The sequence below is a fragment of the Bubalus bubalis genome, chromosome X (genome assembly GCF_019923935.1).
Source record: "Bubalus bubalis isolate 160015118507 breed Murrah chromosome X, NDDB_SH_1, whole genome shotgun sequence".
In the NCBI taxonomy this organism is placed as follows: domain Eukaryota; kingdom Metazoa; phylum Chordata; class Mammalia; order Artiodactyla; family Bovidae; genus Bubalus; species Bubalus bubalis.
Genome location: NC_059181.1, coordinates 11,797,325 through 11,818,938, shown reverse-complemented (window position 1 = coordinate 11,818,938; position 21,614 = coordinate 11,797,325). Strand labels below are relative to the sequence as shown.

General features: G+C 46.2%; 1 protein-coding gene across 3 annotated transcripts in view; it reads left to right on the top strand.

Annotated features, from left to right (window-relative positions):
• Positions 1-8,267, top strand: part of RAI2 (retinoic acid induced 2) — an 80,468-nt gene extending 72,201 nt beyond the window's left edge. For 2 of the 3 annotated variants that reach the window (XM_025276153.2, XM_025276152.2), the window contains exons 3-4: positions 39-140; positions 5,864-8,263. In XM_025276153.2, the coding sequence (XP_025131938.2) occupies positions 39-140; positions 5,864-6,050 (289 nt within the window). In that variant the 3' untranslated portion in view covers positions 6,051-8,263. Of the gene's footprint in view, positions 1-38; positions 141-5,863 lie in introns of all 3 variants that reach the window. The other variant, XM_006080555.3, reaches the window with a different exon arrangement.
• The last annotated feature ends 13,347 nt before the right edge of the window (positions 8,268-21,614 follow it).

The window sequence follows — 21,614 nt, the reverse complement described above, 5'->3', positions numbered from 1 at the left end:
TCGGGTGGGCAGAGAGTGATCCAACCCCATGTCCACAGCGCCGAAGCCGAGAACCCACGCTTAAAGCATTTCTCAATGGACAGAAGCGACACACCTGGAAGAAGAGACCAGCGCGAAGTCATCCACCCCAACAAGGAACTGTGAGTGCACATTTACAATAGACCTGCTAGGCGGCACGGCACACTTGGGTCTGAAGCTGTGCCGGTGAGGCACTGGTCCCAGCATGCCTGCTTTTAAACGTAAAGCTCTTTCACTTCTTGGAACTAGTGTGTATCCAGCTGTTACTGTGAACATGGACAGGAGGGGAAGCAGTTGTGAGACTGTTCTTTATTACCAGACCCTCTGTGTCTAGGGTTACAGTTTTAGCTGGTCCTGTACCATACCCCTATAGTGGGTTTTCTTTTTCCTGTTTTTCGCCTGTGTTGTTAAAATGTCTCTTTCAAAGTGTGACACGATGTGAAATAACCAAGTGGTTGTTTCTCCTGAAGCTAACTAGTCCCATTCTCTTACACAAGCCAAACTCCATCCTTTCCGCTTCAACATGGGGCAATCTTTTTCCATTCTTACTCCCATTGTGGGTTTCTGGCCATGTTTCCCGAGCATGGCGTGTGTAGTTCAGTCTCAAATGCAACCAACACAAATGTGCCTAGGGACTAGCAGTTCCCATTCACCTGCTGTCTTCTTCTCACCATGTTTGTGGTTCTTTCTGCTGTCCCCGAAGTGCTAGGCAGCCTTTGCACCAGCCAGCAAGGGTCCCTGTTTTCACAGTGTACTGGGGAAAGCTGCTGCTTATCTGGCTTTGAGGGAACAGAATTCTCACTTTGCACTTTAGAAGCAAGTGTTTAAACCTGAGGGATAGCTAGGTGGAAAGGAAGGCATTTGTAACCTGTGATCACATTATAAACATCAGTCTACAAATTTCCCTTTGCGATATCTGAAGATGCCCTTTTCTCTTCCGATGTCAGCTCTGATTGGGCGAGAAAGGCTCGCTCCACTGCCATCTGTGGGTGTCGAGCCAGCGTGGGGCCATCCCCCAGCCCTGGAACCGGCCTCTGCTCCTCTCCCAAGCCGTGCCCATCCATCGGCCTTGCCAGTCATCATTGGGTCTTGGGAGAGAGGCCTGTGTGGTGGAGCCTGGCTGTCGGGTTGGGAGACTTGCTCACTGAGATCTGTGAAGACTGAACACAGAGCTGTTGTGTTGGGACCAGGGCTGTGCTGCAGGGGCAGTGACACCCTCTACCTGCCCCCCTTCCCAGCCTTTGGTGGAAACCAAAATCTACTTTGCTCTGGAATTAGGAAAAGAAAAGGGCCTGCTGCTGTGGCCAGAATGAGCCTAAGGTTCCCTGGAGGGACAACTGTCTCCAGTTACCCTTCTTCCAGATTTCAGTCCTGCAGGATTTCCATCAGGTTTTTTCTCATGACTTAACTTCCCATCTCTTCTCAAAAAAAAAAAAAAAAGGGTTTTAGTCAACTAGCCTAAAGAACAGCTTTTCAGAGTCTTTTAGGAAATATGATTAGTCCCCAGGAATGTTGATATTTGCTCAGACTTGTCAAGATGGCGTCATTGGCTTCAGTTCAGAAATGATAAAAAATTGGAACACGTTGCTAGGATTCATATTTGAGGGTAGTGATCCTCCTGGTTAAGTAAAAACTAGATGATCTAGAGGAAAGGAAGAAAGAGTTAAAGATGATACAGTTACTATCCTAACCAAGGAAGTCCTTGACAGTGAGTAGAAAACACTAAAGTGAGGTCAAACATTTGTTTCGATTCAAAGGCAAAACTTTCACACTTTAAGCATGAAAAAAAACATGTCTGCAATGGTTAAAAACTCCAAGAAGAAGGAAGGGAGGAAGGGAGGAAGGGGGAAGGGATGGGAGGAAGGAGGAAAGATGAAGGTGGCCGATTACTGAGAGAGTATGTCAGTATAGTCATTATCTTTATAAATAGCCTAATTAATAAAGCGGAAAAGGATTTAGATTTCATTTTACAAGTGAGAAAATCGAGGCTCAGAAGAGTTTTCTGCTTCCAGTTTTTAAGCATCAACAACTCAAAAATATGTACTTTGCAATGATTCTTAAATATTGGGTTTGAAGCCTGATGAACCCACAGGAATTTGGATCCTTTGGGGGCAAAAACCAGCATGAATTAGTGAAGAGTCTGAATTACAGCTTTTTTTTCAATTATTTTCAAGACCATTCCAGTTAACTGGAACGCCCAGAGCACTTGGCACAACGGTAAAGGGGAGATTTCAAGCTGAAGTGTATGGATGCCAAGCCTCTAACAGTCACACTCAAAAGCTGCTAAGCTGAAAACTTTAACAGCAGGGGAAAAAAGCGTTAGAGGTCATTCTGGCCGACTTTACTCCTCATTAAATAAAAAAGGCAATTTTCCAGAACAGCTCACTACCACCAGGTCAAATAACTGACCTCCCACATCAGCGAAACAAAATAGGGTATATTTGAAGCCTTTAGGGTGCCATTTTAATAAATTGAGATTCTATTTTAATTAACATATTGGTTATTTTATAGTAAGTAGTATATATGAGTGCTTGAAAGAACTAGTTCCAAAAGATTGTAAATAATCCATCTGCAACTGTTATTAAGCCAGGGGATTTTTAAGTGAAGTGAGATTTTAGCTATGCTCTGCCAAAATTATGAACAAGTTCAAGTTAAAGGAGATGAACTGTTGAGGTTTACTATATTAACCCAACTCATAGGTTATTTTCCATCCAACTCTATCTGTACAGAGGCTCAAATGAAAGTGTAGGCTTGTGCTGCTGATAACGATGGCAAAGGCCACCTGGATCCTGTCCTCCCTCTGCTAAATCATTTTTAAAAACATAAGGTTTGATAACCCAGTCAATTAGTAAGAATGTGATGAGCCCCTTTACATTGATAGCACCATGCTGTTAGTCCCAAATGGTGTCAGGAACTCAGTTTTATTTATAACTCTTCAAATAAGGGACGTGAAGAGTGTTTTCAATGCAGAAACTTTCATTAGGACTCATTTCAAGCCATATTAAGAAGTAGCACAACGGACAGACCAAATTCTTTGAGAGCAGGGGCTGAATCTTACTTATCTCGAGGTTTCTCCAACTCAGTACCATTGGCATCTGGGACTGAAGGGCTCTGTGTTGGGGGGCTGTCCTGTGCCCTGTAGGATGTTGACTAGCATCCTTGGTCCCTATCCACAAGACCCCACAGTACCCCTCCCATTGCCCCAACTGTGACAACAAAAATGTCCCCACGTGTTGGCAAGAGTCCTCTGGGGGCAAAGTCACCCCTGGTTGAGAACCACTACTTTATTTCTAGGATCTAACACCTGGCCCACAGCAGGAGCTCAAAAATTCTTTGAAGAATGAATTTAATCAAGAAACAATCAGAAAGAGATCTGTAGCTCTGATCTCTGGTCCCTCATATTTCCTGGTTTACTACCTCAAGGCTGATCTGACCAGGAAACTATTGGGAAAGTCCATTCATCCATCCAAAGGGCCATCACTCATCCAGCATGTTACAGGGTCCTCCTGAAGCTTCTCCCTCGTCACCGGGGGTTCAGCAACACTACTCCCCCTCACAAAAAGGGCAGGCCCTCACTCAGCCAGTTCTGGAGGGATGCCTCACCCCTTTACCAGCACCACGAAGCAGGAAGGACCCGTTATTCACAACTCGCCCTGTGATGGCTGTTCATCAGTCTTATTTCCAAGGGCAGCATAACCCAGGAATTCACCAACATTGCCAGGAAGCTCAGTGTGTCTTTTTTCCCTCATGCTTTACCTAAATCCTTCTTGCTGTAATTGAGCCAGTTTTTTTTGTTTGTCCTCAATGGAAACAAAGGCCAAATCTTCTCCTTTGAGTCGTTTCCTATTTAAACACCAGATCTTTTCACAGCCTCCTTGCCTTCAACTCAAAAGCCCCATTTCCTCTCACACTCTCTGAGATCCTCTTTATACTCCTTTTGTCATCATGGTTGTTCCTTCTCCAATTTTTCCATCTACCTCATAGAGTCAAGAACTCCAAGTAGTTGGTGAAAATGTTCTAAAATTGGTTGTGGTGATGACTGTACAGCTCTGTGGATATGCTAAAAATAAACCCAAACATAGAATTGTGCACTTTTAATGCTTGGATTGTATGGCATGTGAATTATATCTCAATAAAGCTGTTATCTTGTTAACAACAATAAAAGAACCCCAGATAGAAACTGGGAACTGACTGTGGGTTCCAGCAAAGCCTCCTAAAATGAACATTTACTGCCCACCTTTGATCAGCTACATCCCTGTGCCCACCACCCTTGATATGCCTGTGATACATCCTCACTCCCCTTTGAACCCCACTCAGCTGCCTTTCTCGGTTTTTCTTTACGGTCAAAACTTTGCTTGGAATATCATCTGCCATGTCTCATTTCTTAGAATCTAGAATACCTTCCTCCAGGTGCTTTGTCGTGAGCAGGCCTTCCCAGTCCTGTAGTTTGGTCCTCACCATCTGTCTACCCAGGTTCAAAGTATATTTGGCCACAGGCCTCTTAATTCAGAGGAAATCACATGTAAAAGACCTGTATATGAAAGAATCACAGGGACTTCCCTGGTGGCTCAGTGGATCAGAATCCGCCTGCCAATGCGGGGGACACAGGTTTGATCCCTAATTCAGGAAAATTCCATATGCCATGGAGCAACTAAGCCAGTGCTCCGCCATAAGAGAAGCCACCACAACGAGACGCCAACGCACCACAACGAAGGGTAGCCCCTGCTCACTGCAACTAGAGAAAGCCCGCCCAAAGCAGCAAGGACCTAGTGCAGCCCAAAATAAAATAAATAATTTTTTTAAAAAAGGGATCAGAGAGCAGCAGCTGTGCTGGTCTGGGGTCCCCCCTGGTCCTGCAGGGGCTTCCCGCAGGGCAGAGGAAAGCTGCTAAGTAATGGGGCACCCTGCATGCCTAGTGCAGCAGCCTCTTCTCCATTAAGGACTCGAGATACCGGGGTGTGTGCCTTCTACTGCTTCTTCGTATGTCCCATCCAAGAGTAGGAGGGACATTGAGGCCACATATGGTCTAATAACCCTCTGAACTCAGCATTCTGGGACCAGGTTCTCACCCATCACTTCCTCCCCTGGAAGAGGAGCTGGATCCCAGGCCAGAGAAACAGTCAAGTCTCCAAGGATCCAAGTGCCATCCTCAGAGAACAAAAACTCAGCCCCTGATTACAGGATGTCAGCAGGTGTCAGTCCCCAGCATGGCCACGCGATGGCATTGGAGACAAGCAAAATGCCCCCAGGCATTCGGTCTTCCCGGAGGCCAGGCCAGCACTTGGAGTCAACAGCTTTTTGTCAGCAAGTTTTTTTTTTTTTTTTTCATGCAGCTTTATGATTTCAAGTGCTGCATGAATGGAAACTAGCTAACAAGGTCTTGCCTGGCAGAAGTCCTTGGGGGAACTCGTCTTAACACAGGGATAACATTATTTGTAAAGAGGGTATCAACCCTTTGTAAGTGAATGGTGCTCCTCTGGTACTTGAGCGTGGATGTGAACAGTCTGTTTTCTTTGTGTGGCTGAGGAATGCCACTCGAAGGCAGTGGGCGAGCCAGAGAAGGGAGGGCTAATTCTTTAAGCTCCAAGACTTTACTGCAAGTGTTTTCAATGGGAATCTTTTCAAAATGCATCAAGCATCTGGCAGAGGAAGCCCCATCTTGACTCCGTCATTGTTCTGGCCTCGGGGGCTGGAAGGCCGTGATGCCATCCAGACCCTCCGGGGAAATGGGGGGCCTCTGTTTCCCTACAGTGTGGCTCTCCTGTTTCCCCAGTGCTCCCTCCACACTGGTGCTGCTCTTCTTTTCCATTAAAAAAAGCTCTTCCAATTGTGTCCCTTCTCACAGCGTGCAGGACAGCAGGGCATGCGTGGACCACGGGCGCTGGCCGGCTGGCTTCATCCACAAGCTGACGGACAGCATGAAACGGCCCCCAGCCTCCAGGCAAGTGTCTCCTCACCGCCCGGCTGGGCCCAGCCCCAGGGGCACCTCTGGGCAGGTCTTCCCCAGCTCCTTTCCTCCCAGGCTTCTCTGAGAACGACTGCAGGGGGTTGACACTGCAGGGAAGCCTTCTCCCATCTTCCCTCAGGCCCTTAGGCCGCAAGCCTCCTGAGACAGGCTTGCAACAGAGACGTGATTGCTGGGTCCTCAGCTTCTGGCCTCCATGACTGTTTAGTGAACTGGAACACAGCATGCCTTCTTTCCATTCCCACTGATCACTTGGTGGCCACACTGGTCCCTGCTCTGGGCTTGGCCAGGGTCGGGCCCTTCTGCTTTGGGCCTGTTCTGGGTCTTAGTTCTGGACACTATAGGTTTTACACACTCCACTTGCAGCCTACCTGTCCTATTCATTTACTCTTTAGACCCTTCGCTTGTCACCATGAAGGTTAAAATCCAGCAGAGCCCACTTGAGACAGCGCAAATTTCCAAATTAATGACATTTTAGTGAATGTTTTACTGAAGCTCCTTCCTCCCTCTCTCTCTTCGTCCCTCCCTCTCTTTATTTCCCTTTTTAAAAAAAACTCCCAGAAGTCCTGCTCCTGTTGAATTTTACAAGTGACAGCACTTATCCAAGGAGCTCTGGTTGCCTCTCGGGCTTCATCTTCCTGACCCTTCAGAGGTGTGGGACGCTCTTACCCTGTTCTTTCTCCTTAGCTTTCTGGGCACATCTCTCTCTGCAACCTCTTGCCTCTCTGACTTGCTCCCTCCTCAGACGATGCTCCTGACGCCCCTTTTCTTTCTCCTTCTCCCTCCGTCACAGACTCTGTCCCAGGCCCACAGCTCTCACTCCCATGCTATGGGGACCACATCCACTCTCCTAGGTGTGTCCAATAGCTTTGTTGTGTTTATTCCTCCCTGTCTCTAGGCCAGCCCTGACTTTTCCCTCCCTCTATCCCTTTCTCATCATCTCCCCACTCCCTGTCTTTCTCTCTTCAAACACCCAAGGTCCAGCCCACCATCTTCACAGGTACCTCAGATTCATCACAGCTAAAACTAAACTCAGCTTCTCCCTGCATCGCCCCTGGCCCAGATCCCACCACACCACCTATGCTCTGCTGCCACCCCCATCCCTTGTTGCCCTCCACGACTCCTCCCTCGCCTTTGCCTCCTTGATGTTTTTCTAATCCATCATTCCTTTCCTCTACACTTCCTGTGCTTCACTCAACCCACATCATCCTTTGCCTAAACTTTTGAAATGTCCTCAAAACTGGGTGGGCCTGTGCCTCTATCTTTAGCCCCCTAATCTCTCTTCTAGACTTTCACCAGAATAGTTTTAGTAAAAAACATTCTGCTGCCTAAAAGCGTTTGCTCTTAGATGTCCCCTCATACCCCACAGAGGCCTCCCACACCAGCACAAGCCTCTGTAGTTCTACTCTTGAGTACCCTGATGTTCCTTTCCCATCTTCTTACTCTGTCTAATCCTTTAAGATTTAACTCCAAACACCACCTCCTCCAGATGACTTTCCATGACCGCTCCTGCATAAGTTAAGAGCCGTCTGCCAGCCCACAGTGATGTGCATGCTTCTATCATCTTGTCCGCCTAATTCCAGAGAAAGCGGGTCTCTGTCCACCCCTCTACACCACAAGCTCCTCCAGGCCCAAGGTCAAGGCCCCTGCATCTCACACACCTGACACAGTGCTTGGCATTTAGGGGACCCACAACAAAGACACACAAACAAGCACACACACAACAAATGTGTGTGGACTGAACTGAACCCACAGGGAAAGTACAGTGTGCCCTTCTTAACCAGATCAGTACAGCATGTGGAAATCCAGACAGAATATCTGGAATCTATCATTCATTTTGCCAAAAAAAAGATGTACTGATTGATTCTCTCAAATCATATGGTTCACTATGCTTCAAAACAAGGTGGAATCTTCTAGAAATATACTTAGACCATAAAGCAAGCCATAGTCAAAAATCTCTTCAGAGGTGTACAAAGAAAATGTTTTGGCATTCACCTCCTCAGAGTTTGAGGATTTACTTATAAGTTACAGGCATAATGCATAGATTATAAAACAGTTGCAAAAATCAAAATTTTGAGAGAATGAAACAAATATAAGGAGGTTTAATATATTCTTTCCATGCCCCAATTCATCATCTTATGTACCCTCCTCGGTTATAATAAAATGAGAAAATTCTAAATCTTTCTACTGAATGAACGAACCTTTCAATCCAGGCATCACTTTGACTTAAAATGTGGAAAACCCCCAAGCACAAGATGTTTCTGTAGCAGCACTAGGAACAGTTTGGGTCACTGCATCTAAGCAAGGGGATGGCTGGGGACCCTGGGCAGAGTTAGAAGCGCTAGCTTTAGAGCTGCTGCTGCTGCTGCTGCTGCTGCTGCTGCTAAGTCGCTTCAGTCGTGTCCGACTCTGTGCAACCCCATAGACGGCAGCCCACCAGGCTCCGCCGTCCCTGGGATTCTCCAAATTCAGTTCCCACCTCCACTGTCACATAACTCTGTGACTTTGGGCAGGTCACTTAACCTCTCTGCCCCTGATCTGTAGAGTGTGAGTAATACAATATGTGCAAGCACTCGAGCTAGAATATTTGGGCCACCCAGGACAGAGTGCTCAATAAATGAGTTCCTTTTATACTTATTTACAGAGAGTAACAGAGAGTGCAGCCATCAAGGGTCATGGAAATGCCTGATTTGACAAAGCCTCTCAAGGCAACTATTTTTAGTTTCCCCTCTGCTCCACAGAGGTGGGTCTCTAGCCAGGCACTTTCATGCCTTCCTCCAGAATACATAAATGTCATCTCATTGTCCTTCCTCTGGGTCTGAGAGCAGGGTTGATCACTTGGCCTAAGCAGGAAATGGACTAGTTAGAAAAGGAGAAAAAGAGACACTGGCAGGGAGGGAAGATCTCAAGGGCAAGACTGGCCACAAAAGCAATGGTTCCTATTCTTAAGCATCACTCTGCTTTGGATTCCTCATCTGTAAAACCATGACTTGTTGCCTTTTCGGGATTGACGACAGAAGGGCCACCATTCCCTTCCTCTCTCACAGCGGATGGGCCCCCACAGCAGGGCACAAGGACAGGCCACATCCTGAGGCCTCCCCCCGGGCCTGGGGCCCACTGAAGCCAGGGGAACGGAAACTTCCCCCAGGTCAACACACAGAGCTGTACTCCCTTTTATCAGCCCCTTTCTATAAATGTCTCATGTCTCAGAGAAAACTTTTGAGTTAGAAATATAACTTTGTTTTATAAGAGATAACAGAAGTTCCTGTTTTCAAGGAGAGAGTTTTCTCAAGCCTTTAAACCCAGTCTAGCTGGGCAACCTCTCAGGAACCCAGACACTAGACACATTGGGGGCATCTGTAATTGAAATAACTACCCTAAAGGGTTTGTGAGGTGAGGATAGAAAAGGAATCCCTTGCTCACCCTGTGTAAGAGCCACTGATCTCTTCATCACAGGAAGAAGAGCCTGCTCTCTGTAGCAAAGGAACTCAAAAAGTTAGGACCAAGGCTGCTTTCTCTAAGGGCCTGCTAGGGAGAAGTTACTCCCGACCCCCACCCAACCCCCACCCCCGACCCCCGACCCCCACCCCATCCTCCCATCCCCCCACCCCCGCTCCCGCCCCCGCCCCCTGCGCCAGGGCTGGCACAGCGCCCTCTGCCGGCAGCCAAGGCAACAACACGGGGCCTCCGTGCATAGTGGCCCTGACACAGGCACCTCACTAGTGACTCAGGTCCTCTGGAGGAAGCTGGTCTGGGGGCACCTCAGGACATCCGTAGGAAGGATCCAAACTGAAAATCCTCGAGGGCCCAGGTTTTCAGGAAGGAGCCTCCTCACCCTTTAGTGACAGAAAACTGTGTTTTGGCAAAGCCAGGGAGAGAGACTTGAGGACCCAGGCCTTTCTAGCGTCCCCTACAGGCGACAATACCAGCTGAGGGCACCACCCGCTGCACAATGTGTGGAGCTGAAGACCTCAACGTTTGCCACGGTGAGAAAAATCCAGCCGGGAAAGGTCGGCGGGGCTCTTGGGAGGCAACAGAGAGGGGGATGGAAAGCAGGGTCCTCAAGGGAGCTGGAGGAGCAAGCTGGGGAGCACGGAGCCCATCTCCACCCACTGCTCCCAGGGGAGGGCGGCCGAGGCATTGCTCACTGTCTTCACTCGCATTCGCAACCCAGGATGTGCCCGCCAACACCAGGGATGCTGTAACAAGTCCTGGGGGGCACGGCTCTGCCCTCCATGCAGTACTGGCACTGGCTCCTTGCCCAGCTTCTGTTCTCTTTGTAAACATAGGAAAAGTCGGTTCTCCACGCCTGCCTCTCTATTCCTGCCTGCACCTAGGCTCATCAATACCGTTTTTCTAGATTATATATATATATATGTTAATCTACTTGTTTTTCTGACTTACTTCACTCTGTATGACAGCCTCTAGGTACAGCCACATCTCTGCAAATGGCACAATGTTGTTCCTTTTTCTGGCTAGGTAATACTCCACTGCATATATGTACCCCATTTTCTTTACCGTTCATCTATTGATGGACTTCTAGGTTGCTTCCATGTTTAGGCTATTGTACATAGTGCTGTAATGAACACTGAGGTACACGTGTCTTTTTGAATTGTGGTTTTCTCAGGATATATGCCCAGGAGTGGAATTGCTGGGTCACATGGTAGTTCTATTTTTAGTTTCTTAAGGAATTTCAGTAGTGTCTGCATCGTGGCTGTATCAATTTACATTCCCACCAATACTATAGGAGGGTTGCCTTTTCTCCATACCCTCTCCAGCATTTATTGTTTGCAGATTCTTTGATGATGGTCATTCTGACTGATGTGAGATGATACCTCATTGTAGTTTTGATTTGTATTTCTCTAATAATGAGTAATGTTCAGCATCTTTTCATGTGTTTATTAGCCATCTGTATGTCTTCTTTGGAGAAATGTCTGTTTAGGTCTTTTGCCCATTTTTTGATGGGTTGTTTGTTTTTTTCTTTTGATATTGAGCTGCTTGTATATTTTGGAGATTAATCCTTTGTCAGTTGCTTCATTTGCAAATATTTTCTCCCATCATGAGTGTTGTCTTTTCATCTTATCGGTGTCCTTTGGGAAGGAGAGGGTGAGACAAATTGAAAGAGTACCACTGACATATACACACGACCATGTGTAAAACAGCTAGCTAGTGGGAAGCTGTTGTGTCACACAGGGAGCTCAGCTCTGTGATGACCTAGAGGGTGGGATAGGGGAGACAGAGGCTCAAGAAGAAGGGGACATATATGTACTTATAGCTGATTTATGTTGTTGCACAGCAGAAACCAACACAACAGTGTAAAGCAATTATCCTCCAATTAAAAACATAAATAAATGAAAGTAAAGACAGAAAAAGGCCTGGGAGAGGCACAGAACACCGCTTCCAGTGGTAGTGAAACTGGATCCCATTGGCCCATTAAGGCCGAAATGGGGATCAGGTGTGTAAGAGAGACTGTGGGGGAAGATAGGGCTACGCCAGGGGCTGAGAATAGAAAAGACACTCCAGAAAGGACACGGAGGGAAATAAATCCAACCCCTCTCCACTGCTGTGTGACCTACACTTTGTAGGTGGCATCAGGCGAGGTAAGTGGGACAACAGCTTGTCTGCCTCGCCGGCCAAGCCTGGACCTGGGACCCTGGTGGCTCTGGGGAGCACCCTCTCCCCTCCAGGTGGCAGCCGTCCAAAGACACAGGACTTGGGGCCTCTCCTCACCTGTCTTCTTTGTGGCAGTGACGTGAGTCCCACATGGCTTCCTGGCTGCAGTGCCTGGCTCCTGAGCTCCTGGGCGCCTGGGTGAGGTGGGGAGATCTGTCTGCACCCCATTGCCTTTTTGCGCTGGGAAGCAGCCGCGGCATACATGGCCCTCCCCGTGGGCCCAGAACTTTCTTTTCCTGAGCCTGGAACCTACATTGCCAGCGGTCAAGGCTTCTGGGTGTCTTCCTGGCTTCTTCCCCAGCCTGAAAGCTAATCTGAGACCCCTGCCAAAAGCTGGGCCTCCCAGACCTCGGCGATCTGGAAAGGAACTGCTAATTTCACTTGAAAGAGAAAGGTGGTTGTGCTGGACTGTTTGTGGGCAGTGCTGAACCCAGCAAACAACTCAGGCGTCTCTCAGAGGGATGCTTCCTCCTCTGAGAAGAGCTCAGAAAAAGGCAGAATGAAACCGCTGGAGTCGCCCCCAAAGGACATAATGTGGACAGGGGTGCCTCGGAGGCTCTGTGCACTGCAGGCGATCTATGGGTTTTTTTTGCTGAGACTCCCCGCCCCCACTGGCTGCCAGGATGATCAGTCCACAATGTAGGTCTGCTAGTGTGACCCCTGCCCCATTTATAATTTTTTAATTCCCACCCACAGTTCTTGAGATTCATGTGAAACTGACATATGAGCCCTCCTATTCCAAGTTCATAATGACACCCCAACACCCATTCCTATTTCAGTCTCTCTCAATACTTTGTGGTTTCCCCAATGCCGGAAGATGTCCTAGCCTGGCAATGACCTGGAATGCAGGGAAGCTTGTCCTTTAAGTGTGGCTCAAAGTGCTTCAGCGGTCAGCTGAGCTTGTGTGAGGATGATGGATTTGAACCTGAACCAGGATGAGCGGAGGGGATGCTCCCTGGCAGAGCCTGATTCTTAGAAATGTGAGCTCTACCTCAGAGAAATAAAGGGTCAGTCAAGATCCCAAGTTCCTGGGCCAAAGAGCTAAGTACGATCTTAATGTTGGTGGTACATAGGTCCACTGAGACCTGCAAGCGCATTTTGTTTGGCCTCATATTTTCAAATCCTTAAGCCTCCTTTTTAAAATCGGGAGATTTCACATTAAACTCTGCTTTTCCACTTGCTTTGGAAAAACCGGAAGAACTGTAACGTAAGACTCACAATCTTGCATGGCAACAGTTGGGCTCCAGTCAGAGACAGTTCCTTCCAGTCACCTGTGCCCACCTATGCACTCCACCCAACCAGCTTCTCCCAGTTAGGCCACCAGCCTGGCCCAGACCCAAAGCACATCTGCAATCATTTTAGCTTGAAAAAAATCCTTAAAGCCTTGTGGTGGAAGCCATGTTGTATGTTCACAGAATCTTCTATTTTCTTCTTCCTCTTCTTGTTAGAACCACTCTAACCAATTCTCTTGCACTTAAGCAGGGCTGTGTAACTAGTTCTACCAGTGGGTTCCAAGTAGAAGTGCCACATGTCAGCTCCGGGCAACAGAAAGATTCTTGGAGGCCATGTGTTACATGGGCAGAGCCACAAAAGAAGCGGTAGCTCTCGGGACTTCCCTGGCTTAGACTCCGCTTCCGCTGCAGGGGATGCAGGTTCCACATGCTGCATGGCAAGGCCAAAAAAAGAAAGAAAAACAAAAGATGCATCTCTGGAGAATCAGACTTTGCCTGGGAGAAAAGCAAAACCATTGAGATTTCAGGGTTTGTTTGTTAAGAAACAAAGCACAGTTTATCCTGACTGATGTAAGCATAGTGACCAAAATCACATCTTATTAATCAGGCAGTTTACTTATTACATGATGATAAAGCATAAAACCCTTTGCACTCTGGTCATGAGTGTATCCATTTAACAGGTACTATTAACACTGGCAATGTCTGGAATGGAACTCAATGCTGAGCAGCGCTGTTCCCCATCCTGGTCAGGTCCTGTGTTCATAGTCCCCTGAAGGAAAGTTATGACCAACCTAGATAGCATATTCAAAAGCAGAGACATTACTTTGCCAACAAAGGTTCGTCTAGTCAAGGCTATGGTTTTTCCTGTGGTCATGTATGGATGTGAGAGTTGGACTGTGAAGAAGGCTGAGCGCCAAAGAATTGCTGCTTTTGAACTGTGGTGTTGGAGAAGACTCTTGAGAGTCCCTTGGACTGCAAGGAGATCCAACCAGTCCATTCTGAAGGAGATCAGCCCTGGGATTTCTTTGGAGGGAATGATGCTAAAGCTGAAACTCCAGTACTTTGGCCACCTCATGCGAAGAGTTGACTCATTGGAAAAGACTCTGATGCTGGGAGGGATTGGGGGCAGGAGGAGAAGGGGACGACAGAGGATGAGATGGCTGGATGGCATCACTGACTCGATGGACGTTTGTCTCAGTGAACTCTGGGAGTTGGTGATGGACAGGGAGGCCTGGCGTGCTGCGATTCATGGGGTCGCAAAGAGTCGGACATGGCTGCGCGACTGATCTGATCTGATGGTGGGGTGGGGGGTGGGGGAGGCACGTCACTGACTAATTCAAGCATTTCAGGAAGGGATTATATCAGGACACTCTTTTTCTGACCAGAGTCATTCCTTACATTCCTGTACTTTTTCTAATAGCAGTGTTGTTATTGTTTTTGCCAGCATCCATGCTAACTTCTGTAATTTTTATACAAAAGTTAATAAAGCCAGATGCTCCATTGGAAACCAGTAAGCATCACTTAATGAACACTTCTAAATGGTGATACTCCTATGCTGATTGTACATTACAGATCAATTTTCCATATGTAAATGAGATATATACTCACATGTGGGAAAAGCAAGCAACAACAGACTGTTTCTTAAAGGAAGAAAAGGAAAAGAAGAAATCAATCTACATGGACATACATAACTTCTCCGTTAAGCATATGCTGTAACTCCTTCTTCCTGGGAGTTGACCTCATTCAGTCACAAACAAACATGGAAAGACAAGTAAAAATAAGACCCAGGCACTCATCAGAGAGATCTAAAAATAACTACTGGAGCAGGTTGCACATATCAAATATTGCATGCACCACGAAGAAACTTTGCATATTATCCTTTTAAAGAAAGAGCAGTCACTCCTTCAGAATCTCACTGGGGCTTTGGACAAAGATTTCCACAATTCAGATTTGAGAGATCAGGACTTTAAGCAGAATACTGCATGAATGTAGGATCATAGAAGGGAATTGTTAATTTTTAAATAACCTTTTGATTTAAAACAGTTTTTTTTCCCTTTTTGGGCCACGTTGTGTGACATGTGGGATCTTAGTTCCTAGATCAGGGATCAAACCCATGCCCCTGCCATTGAGAGCACGAACTCTTAACCATTGGACCCCCAAGGAAGTCCCTAGAACCATTTTAATTTACAGAAAAGTTGCTAAGATAGTAGAGAGAGTACCCATACCCATTTCCCCTCATTGTTAATATCTTACATTATGGTACATTTGCCACAACTAGTGAATGAATATTGGTATGTTATTATTAACTAAAGCCTACACTGTATTCACATCTCCTCACTTTTCACCTTTTTATGTTCCAGGATCCCATAGTATGTTTACTCATCCTTTCTCCTTGGGCTCCTCTAGAGTGTGATCATTTCTCAGACTTTGCTTGTTTTTGATCAGCTTGGCAGTTTGGAGGAGGGACTGGTCAGGTATTTTGCAGAATGTTCCCCAACTGGGATTTGTTTGATGATTTTCCTCATGATGAAACTGGGCTCATGGATTTGGGGGAGGAAAACCACAGAGATAAGGGGCCATTCTCATCCTGTCATATTATGAACAGAACTCCTCACTGTTGAGGTTGACCTTGATCATCTGGCTGAGGGTGTTTGTCAGGCCTCTTCCCTGGACAGTTCCTCTTTTCCACCTTTCTGTATTGTCCTCTTTGGAAGGAAGCACATACTTCTCTGCACAGCACACACTTAAGGAATGGGGAGTAACGCTCCACCTCCTTGGGGGTGTCTACATAATTTGGGATTCTTTTGCACAGATTTGTCTGCCCTCTCCTGTTTCTTTATGTAGTCAATCGCTGACAGTAGTCTGCTGCTGCTGCTGCTAAGTCATTTCAGTCGTGTCCGACTCTGTGCGACCCCATAGACGGCAGCCCACCAGGCTTCCCTGTCCCTGGGATCCTCCAGGCAAGAACACTGGAGTGGGTTGTCATTTCCTTCTCCAATGCATGAAAGTGAAAAGTGAAAGTGAAGTCGCTCAGTTGTGTCCAACTCGTAGTGACCCCATGGACTGCAGCCTACCAGGCTCCTCTGTCCATGGGATTTTCCAGGCAAGAGTACTGGAGTGGGGTGCCATCGCCTTCTCCAGACAGTAGTATGGACTGAGGGATATTTGTTATCCTTTGGATTATGATCCAATACTACTTTGTTTTGCTGCTCAAACCATTCCAGACTTGGCCACTGGAAGCTCCCTGTGTCCCTTGGACATACCTCATTATTGTTCTTTTTGGGAGCACATCCTTCTGCCACTGCAAGATACTCCAGAGTCAACTCGGATATTCCCTGTCCCAGTCCTAGAATCGGTCCTTTTTCCAAGGAGCCCTGGTTCCTCTCAGTACAGAATGCTGTTAGAAATGAATAATCTTTAAAGTGTCATAATGGTATGGTACTTTTTAGAAGTTTATCTTTTAGATATACATGTGTGTGAAAGTTGCTCAGTTGTGTCCCACTCTTTGCAACCCCATGGACTATACAGTCCATGGAATTCTCCAGGCCAGAATACTGCAGTGGGTAGCCTTCCCTTCTCCAGGGGATCTTCCCAACCCAGGGTTCAAACCCAGGTCTCCCACATTGCAGGTGGATTCTTTACCAGCTGAGCCACAAAATGACCTATTAGATTTCCTTCAAAAGAACATGGAAATGGGAGATGTGAATGGGAGTGTGGATGAAACAGGGTAGGTTATGAGCTGATAAATATTGGAGCTGGGTGGTGCCCCTTCACTACTCCTCTGTTCACATGTACTTGAAATGTACCATAATACAGCTGTTTTTTTTTTTTTAAACAAAGGAGTAAACTTGACAGGGTTAATATTTGTTCATTGAATCAGGTATTTAATAGGAGCTATCAACAGCAAGCACAACTTTGACTTTCTATATTTATACTTTTAAATGCTAATTCCTAAGCATGAAATAGGTGGCTCCTAAATAGCAGAGAAAAATATAAGCTGGGCTCAATAAAAATGGCACCTCCAGCAACTGGTTTGCAGACATAAAAGTTGTCAGGAAGACATGGGACAGCTTTGTTAAACTTGTTTTAAGTGTTTACAGCTCATAGTGACATCTTTAAATCCTAAACATGCACACATACACACACTTGGTTTGTGTCTATGACAAATTGTTCAGTGTATTCATAAAGATTAGGGATATTTTTTCAATTCTACAAGGCCAAAATCTCGGCCTGTCTTTGCCTGGAGAGTCCTCTGGATCAGCCATCTCCCACTACCATTCAAAACGTATCTGAGCTGCTCCATGGTGGTAGCAGGGAGCCACACTGCATTAATGAAGTACAAGCATCAATAAAAATTGTTTTATTGTAATCTGGGAGATGTACTGGAAAGAGCCATTATTTTTAAGAAAATTTGCTTCTGTGTTCTTCCTTTTTTTATTTAACCAACATCCAAGTACCTAGTATGTGGAAACAGTATGCTAAATCCTGGGAATACAATAATAAATAAGTGGATAAGCCCTGGAAGTGCTTACAGGAAAGAAATTTAGCATTTTTGAAGTGGCATCTGGCAGCAAAACTCGGGGAATAACAGATTGGGGGGCCCAGACAAGAGAGAGTTGGGAGAGGCAGGATGCGGGGGACCAGATGACCTCAGGGATACAGGGGGCTATGGGCAATGAGGAGCTGAGGCCAACAGTGGCAGTCACAGTCAGGTGCCCGGATGCAGCAGTGGGCGAGGTGCTGTTCACAGCCTAGGGACCAGAGGGGGCACTTCTGCAAGGGAAAATGGGAGAAGATTCCAGTGTGATGAGGCAATGCCTGTGGACTTGCAGGTGGAGACATCAGTAGACAGGAACATACCCAGGCCTCGAACTCTAGGACAAAGTTCAGGAAAGAAGCTGTGACTAGAAAGGTAGGGGTGCTTATTTTTCTTGTTAGCATTTGAGAAGTATTTCATTAAGATCTAAATTTTACACTCCAGTTCGTTGCCTGTACTAACTTTGTTACCTGCATTTCAGAGTCTTCTATGTAGCTTAGTGTGTGCTCATTTTGTGAAAGCTCCATGGGTTCTTGTTAACAGTGAATGCACTTTCTAAATCTAATGCCTATCAGTAATGCCTTTTTAGTTATACCATTATCTCCCCTTTAATTTTGTCTTTTAATTTTATTTCAGTCAAAGACTGAAAGACACAAAAAAGTCTTTTTTTTTTCCTATTGCAGTTCCATTAAATTATGCATATGGTCTTTCTGGTTTTGCTTTTTACTTTTGATTCTGTGTAATTGGTTATACACAAGTTCATAATCTGTCATCCCTGTACTGGAACCTCTTACAAACATAAGGACTCCTGATGCATTGATTGTTTTTCGCCTGTAATTCTACCTTGCAGGGATTTGTATTATCTTTGTGGCCTACTTTTTGTTTATTTGCAGATCAGTTTCTGTCCAGCCCTTTAGTTTTTAGTGTCTAAAAGGACACCATAGGTAAAAGCACATAATTGTTAAGATCCATCCTTGAATCTTTTTAATATGGTCATGCGTTTAATCTGTTTATACATAATATTAAATTAAGTTGGTTTCCTGACACATGCTATGCTTTTTTCTTAAGGTTTTGCTGTTTCTGCCTCCCACTAAATGGCACTGTGTTATTTCCTTTTATCTTCCACAGTGATGTAAACATGATATGGTCTGTGTTTTTGTAATTAAACAATTATTATAAAAGCCATACACTACAGACAAATCAGAAAGTAAAGATAAGCACATACTCAGAATCCTACCTACCCATAGATGCCCCCCTATAAACATGTTTGTATTTCTCTTCCCACATGTCTTCCAAGTGGATAAGCACATCTGTACACACACACACACACACACACACACACACACACACACACACACAGGAATCCTCTAGAGATGTCATGCTTCCCATGGCTACTTCACCTTTGCCTCCTTTTGTTCACTCATCAATTACCCAAATACATGTGTTTTTTGGGATTTCCCTGGTGGCTCAGTGGTAAAGAATCTGCCTGCAATGCAGGAGACCCAGGTTTGATCCCTGGGTCAGGAAGATCCCTTGGAGGAGGGCATGGCAACCCACTCCAGTTCTCTTGCCTGGAGAGTCCCATGGACAAAGGAGCCTGGTGGCTTGCAGTCTATAGGGTTGCACAGAGTTAGACACAACAGAAGTGACTCAGCAGCAGCAGTATTTTCTAATGCTGTCCTCCCAGACAGACAGGAAGCAGTCTAAGGTCAGGGATCTCACCTATTTTGTTTATTCTTAAATGCCAAGCTGCCTGCCAATCATTTAGTGCCTTTCTGGGGGCACTTTCTCCTAACTCCAGTTTAAAAAACACATTAAAAAACACACACAAACTTTCCCAACATTTGCTCCTAGCAGGGTTCTTCTCAGCTCAGATTCCATGTCCTGTGCTGTATCTGTGACCCATACATAGCAGGCATGCACCATAGCCCCATGGAGAGCATAGTCTCCTTAGCTTCTTTCCCAATGGTTTGCTGGGCGGGGGGGTTGGAATTGATATCACTGAAGGAAAAAGCAAGAGGTAGAGCTTGGCCAAGCCATGAATGACCATACTTCATGGGGAGCAGGGTATATTGCCAAAATTAAACCCCGAGGGGCTTTTGCTTGTGTTTGTAAGTGTTCTGAGGCTGATCCAGGGAATGGGGAGGGCCCCAGGGTAGGGGGGTTTCCCTGGTGGCTCAGATGGTAAAGAATCTGCCTGCAATGCTGGAGACCCCGGTTTGATTCCTGGGTCGAGAGCATGGCAACCCACTCCCGTATTCTTGCCTGGAGAATTCCATGGACAGAGGAGTCTGGCAGGCTACAGTCCATAGGGTCACAGAGAGTCAGACATGACTAAGTGACTAAAACACACACACACACACACACACACACACATACCAGGGTAGGGAGGACGCACAAACCTTGGCGGACAGTTTGCTTCCTCTCTTTCACAATGTGACATTTCCCTTTTTCTCCAGCAGCTTGATGGAATTGAACCTTTTTAGACAAAAGATTCATTTTCTTTTCCCCTTAAATCTTAAGGTTCTCCCCTCAGGCAGACAGCACCCCTAAAGCCAGAGAAGGTGGCCCCGTAACATCTGAGTTGCCTCTAAGCACACCAGGGAGAGTGGGCAAGCTTGGCCTGAGGACGTCCTCATTGTGGAGAGCTGCTTTCAGGGTTCAAGTTCACCAAACTGTTGGACAAAACAGGGAAAACATCAGGAATCCTCAACCTTGGAGGGCTTATAAATATAAGCAAGTCCCAGCATCACACTAAATACCACTCCAGAAACTTAAAACTACTTCATTTACTCAGCCAACTGTGACTACAGTTCCTTATGTAGTTTGAAAACGAAGCGCTTTTCCTCTCATAATCACTGTTCCTAGTCGTGATGTTTAATTTCTAATATTATTACAGAAGGGCGTGGCCTTTTCTTGCTTAGAGAGAGTCTGTATCATCAGGCCACCCAAAATGGCTGTTGTCTTGCTCTCTGTACATCCCCTGCTTGGACAGTGCCTGCTTCATCTGATCTTTAGGTCCAACATCTCCACCTGATAGCTTATCAAAGGGGAGGTGAGGGACACGCCCCTCAGCTGGTTTCCATGGTAACTGATGAGCCAACCTGATGTCAGTTTCGGCTGTAACCCAGACCCTCCCTCTCTCCGGAGGAGCATAGCGTAGCCTGCTGCCATGTTCTGCCCACTGTCTGTCGCTGCACACGCAGGTTGTTGTTCCAGGACCTTGCTTCAGACGGGTAGGCTCCCCCAGCCATTAAACCATGTCTCCATCGCCAACTCCAGGCCATTTCTTTGGTCTTGAAGCTGGGCAAACGCAGGCCTTGTAGGCCTGTGGGGTGCAGCCCAATTGGCAGAGCCACCAGGAGACCAAGTGATATCATATGATATTTGTCTTCCTCTGACTTATTTCACCTAGTATGATGATCACTAGGTCCATCTATATTGCTGCAGGTGACATTATTTCACTCAAAAAGGTCTTTTTACATTTTAGCAGGAAAACTGAGATCTCTTTCTCTATATAGATAAGTGTATGCCTATGCATACCTTTTAAAGTGTCTCTGTCTCCAAATGGCATTGCCAAGATGGGTTCATGGATGAACTGTTTAATTGGTTTAAAATAAATTTAATGTTTGTGTAAATTCTCAGAAATATAAAAGACTGGCTTAAATAAATTTCAGGTTCATGTGGCCTGAGAAATACTCAGTACTTACTGAATATCTAGTATCGAAGCTAGCTAGCTTAAGCTTGTTAGTTTGATTAATATAGACATATCTTTAGAGTCATCAGTGGTATACTTTTTAAAAAATAATTTTATTTGGCTGTACTGGGTTTTTGTTGCTGCACAAGCTTTTCTCTGGTTGTGGCAAACGAGCTTCTCATTGCTGTGGCTTCTCTTGTTGCAGAGCACAGGCTCTAGAATGTTTGGACTTCAGTAGCTGCAGTATGTGGGCTCAGAAATTGCAGCTCACAGGCTCCAGAGCACTGGTTCAATAGTTGTGGCCCATGGGCTTAGCTGCTCCATGGCATGTGAAATCTTTCCAGACCAGGGATCGAACCCATGTCTCCTGCATTAGCAGGTGAATTCTTTACCACTGAGCCAACAGGGAAGCCCATCAGTGCTAACACTTCTGTTGTACCTAAGTTTAGTGAAAGTGAAGTCACTCAGTAGTGTCCAACTCTTTGCGACCCC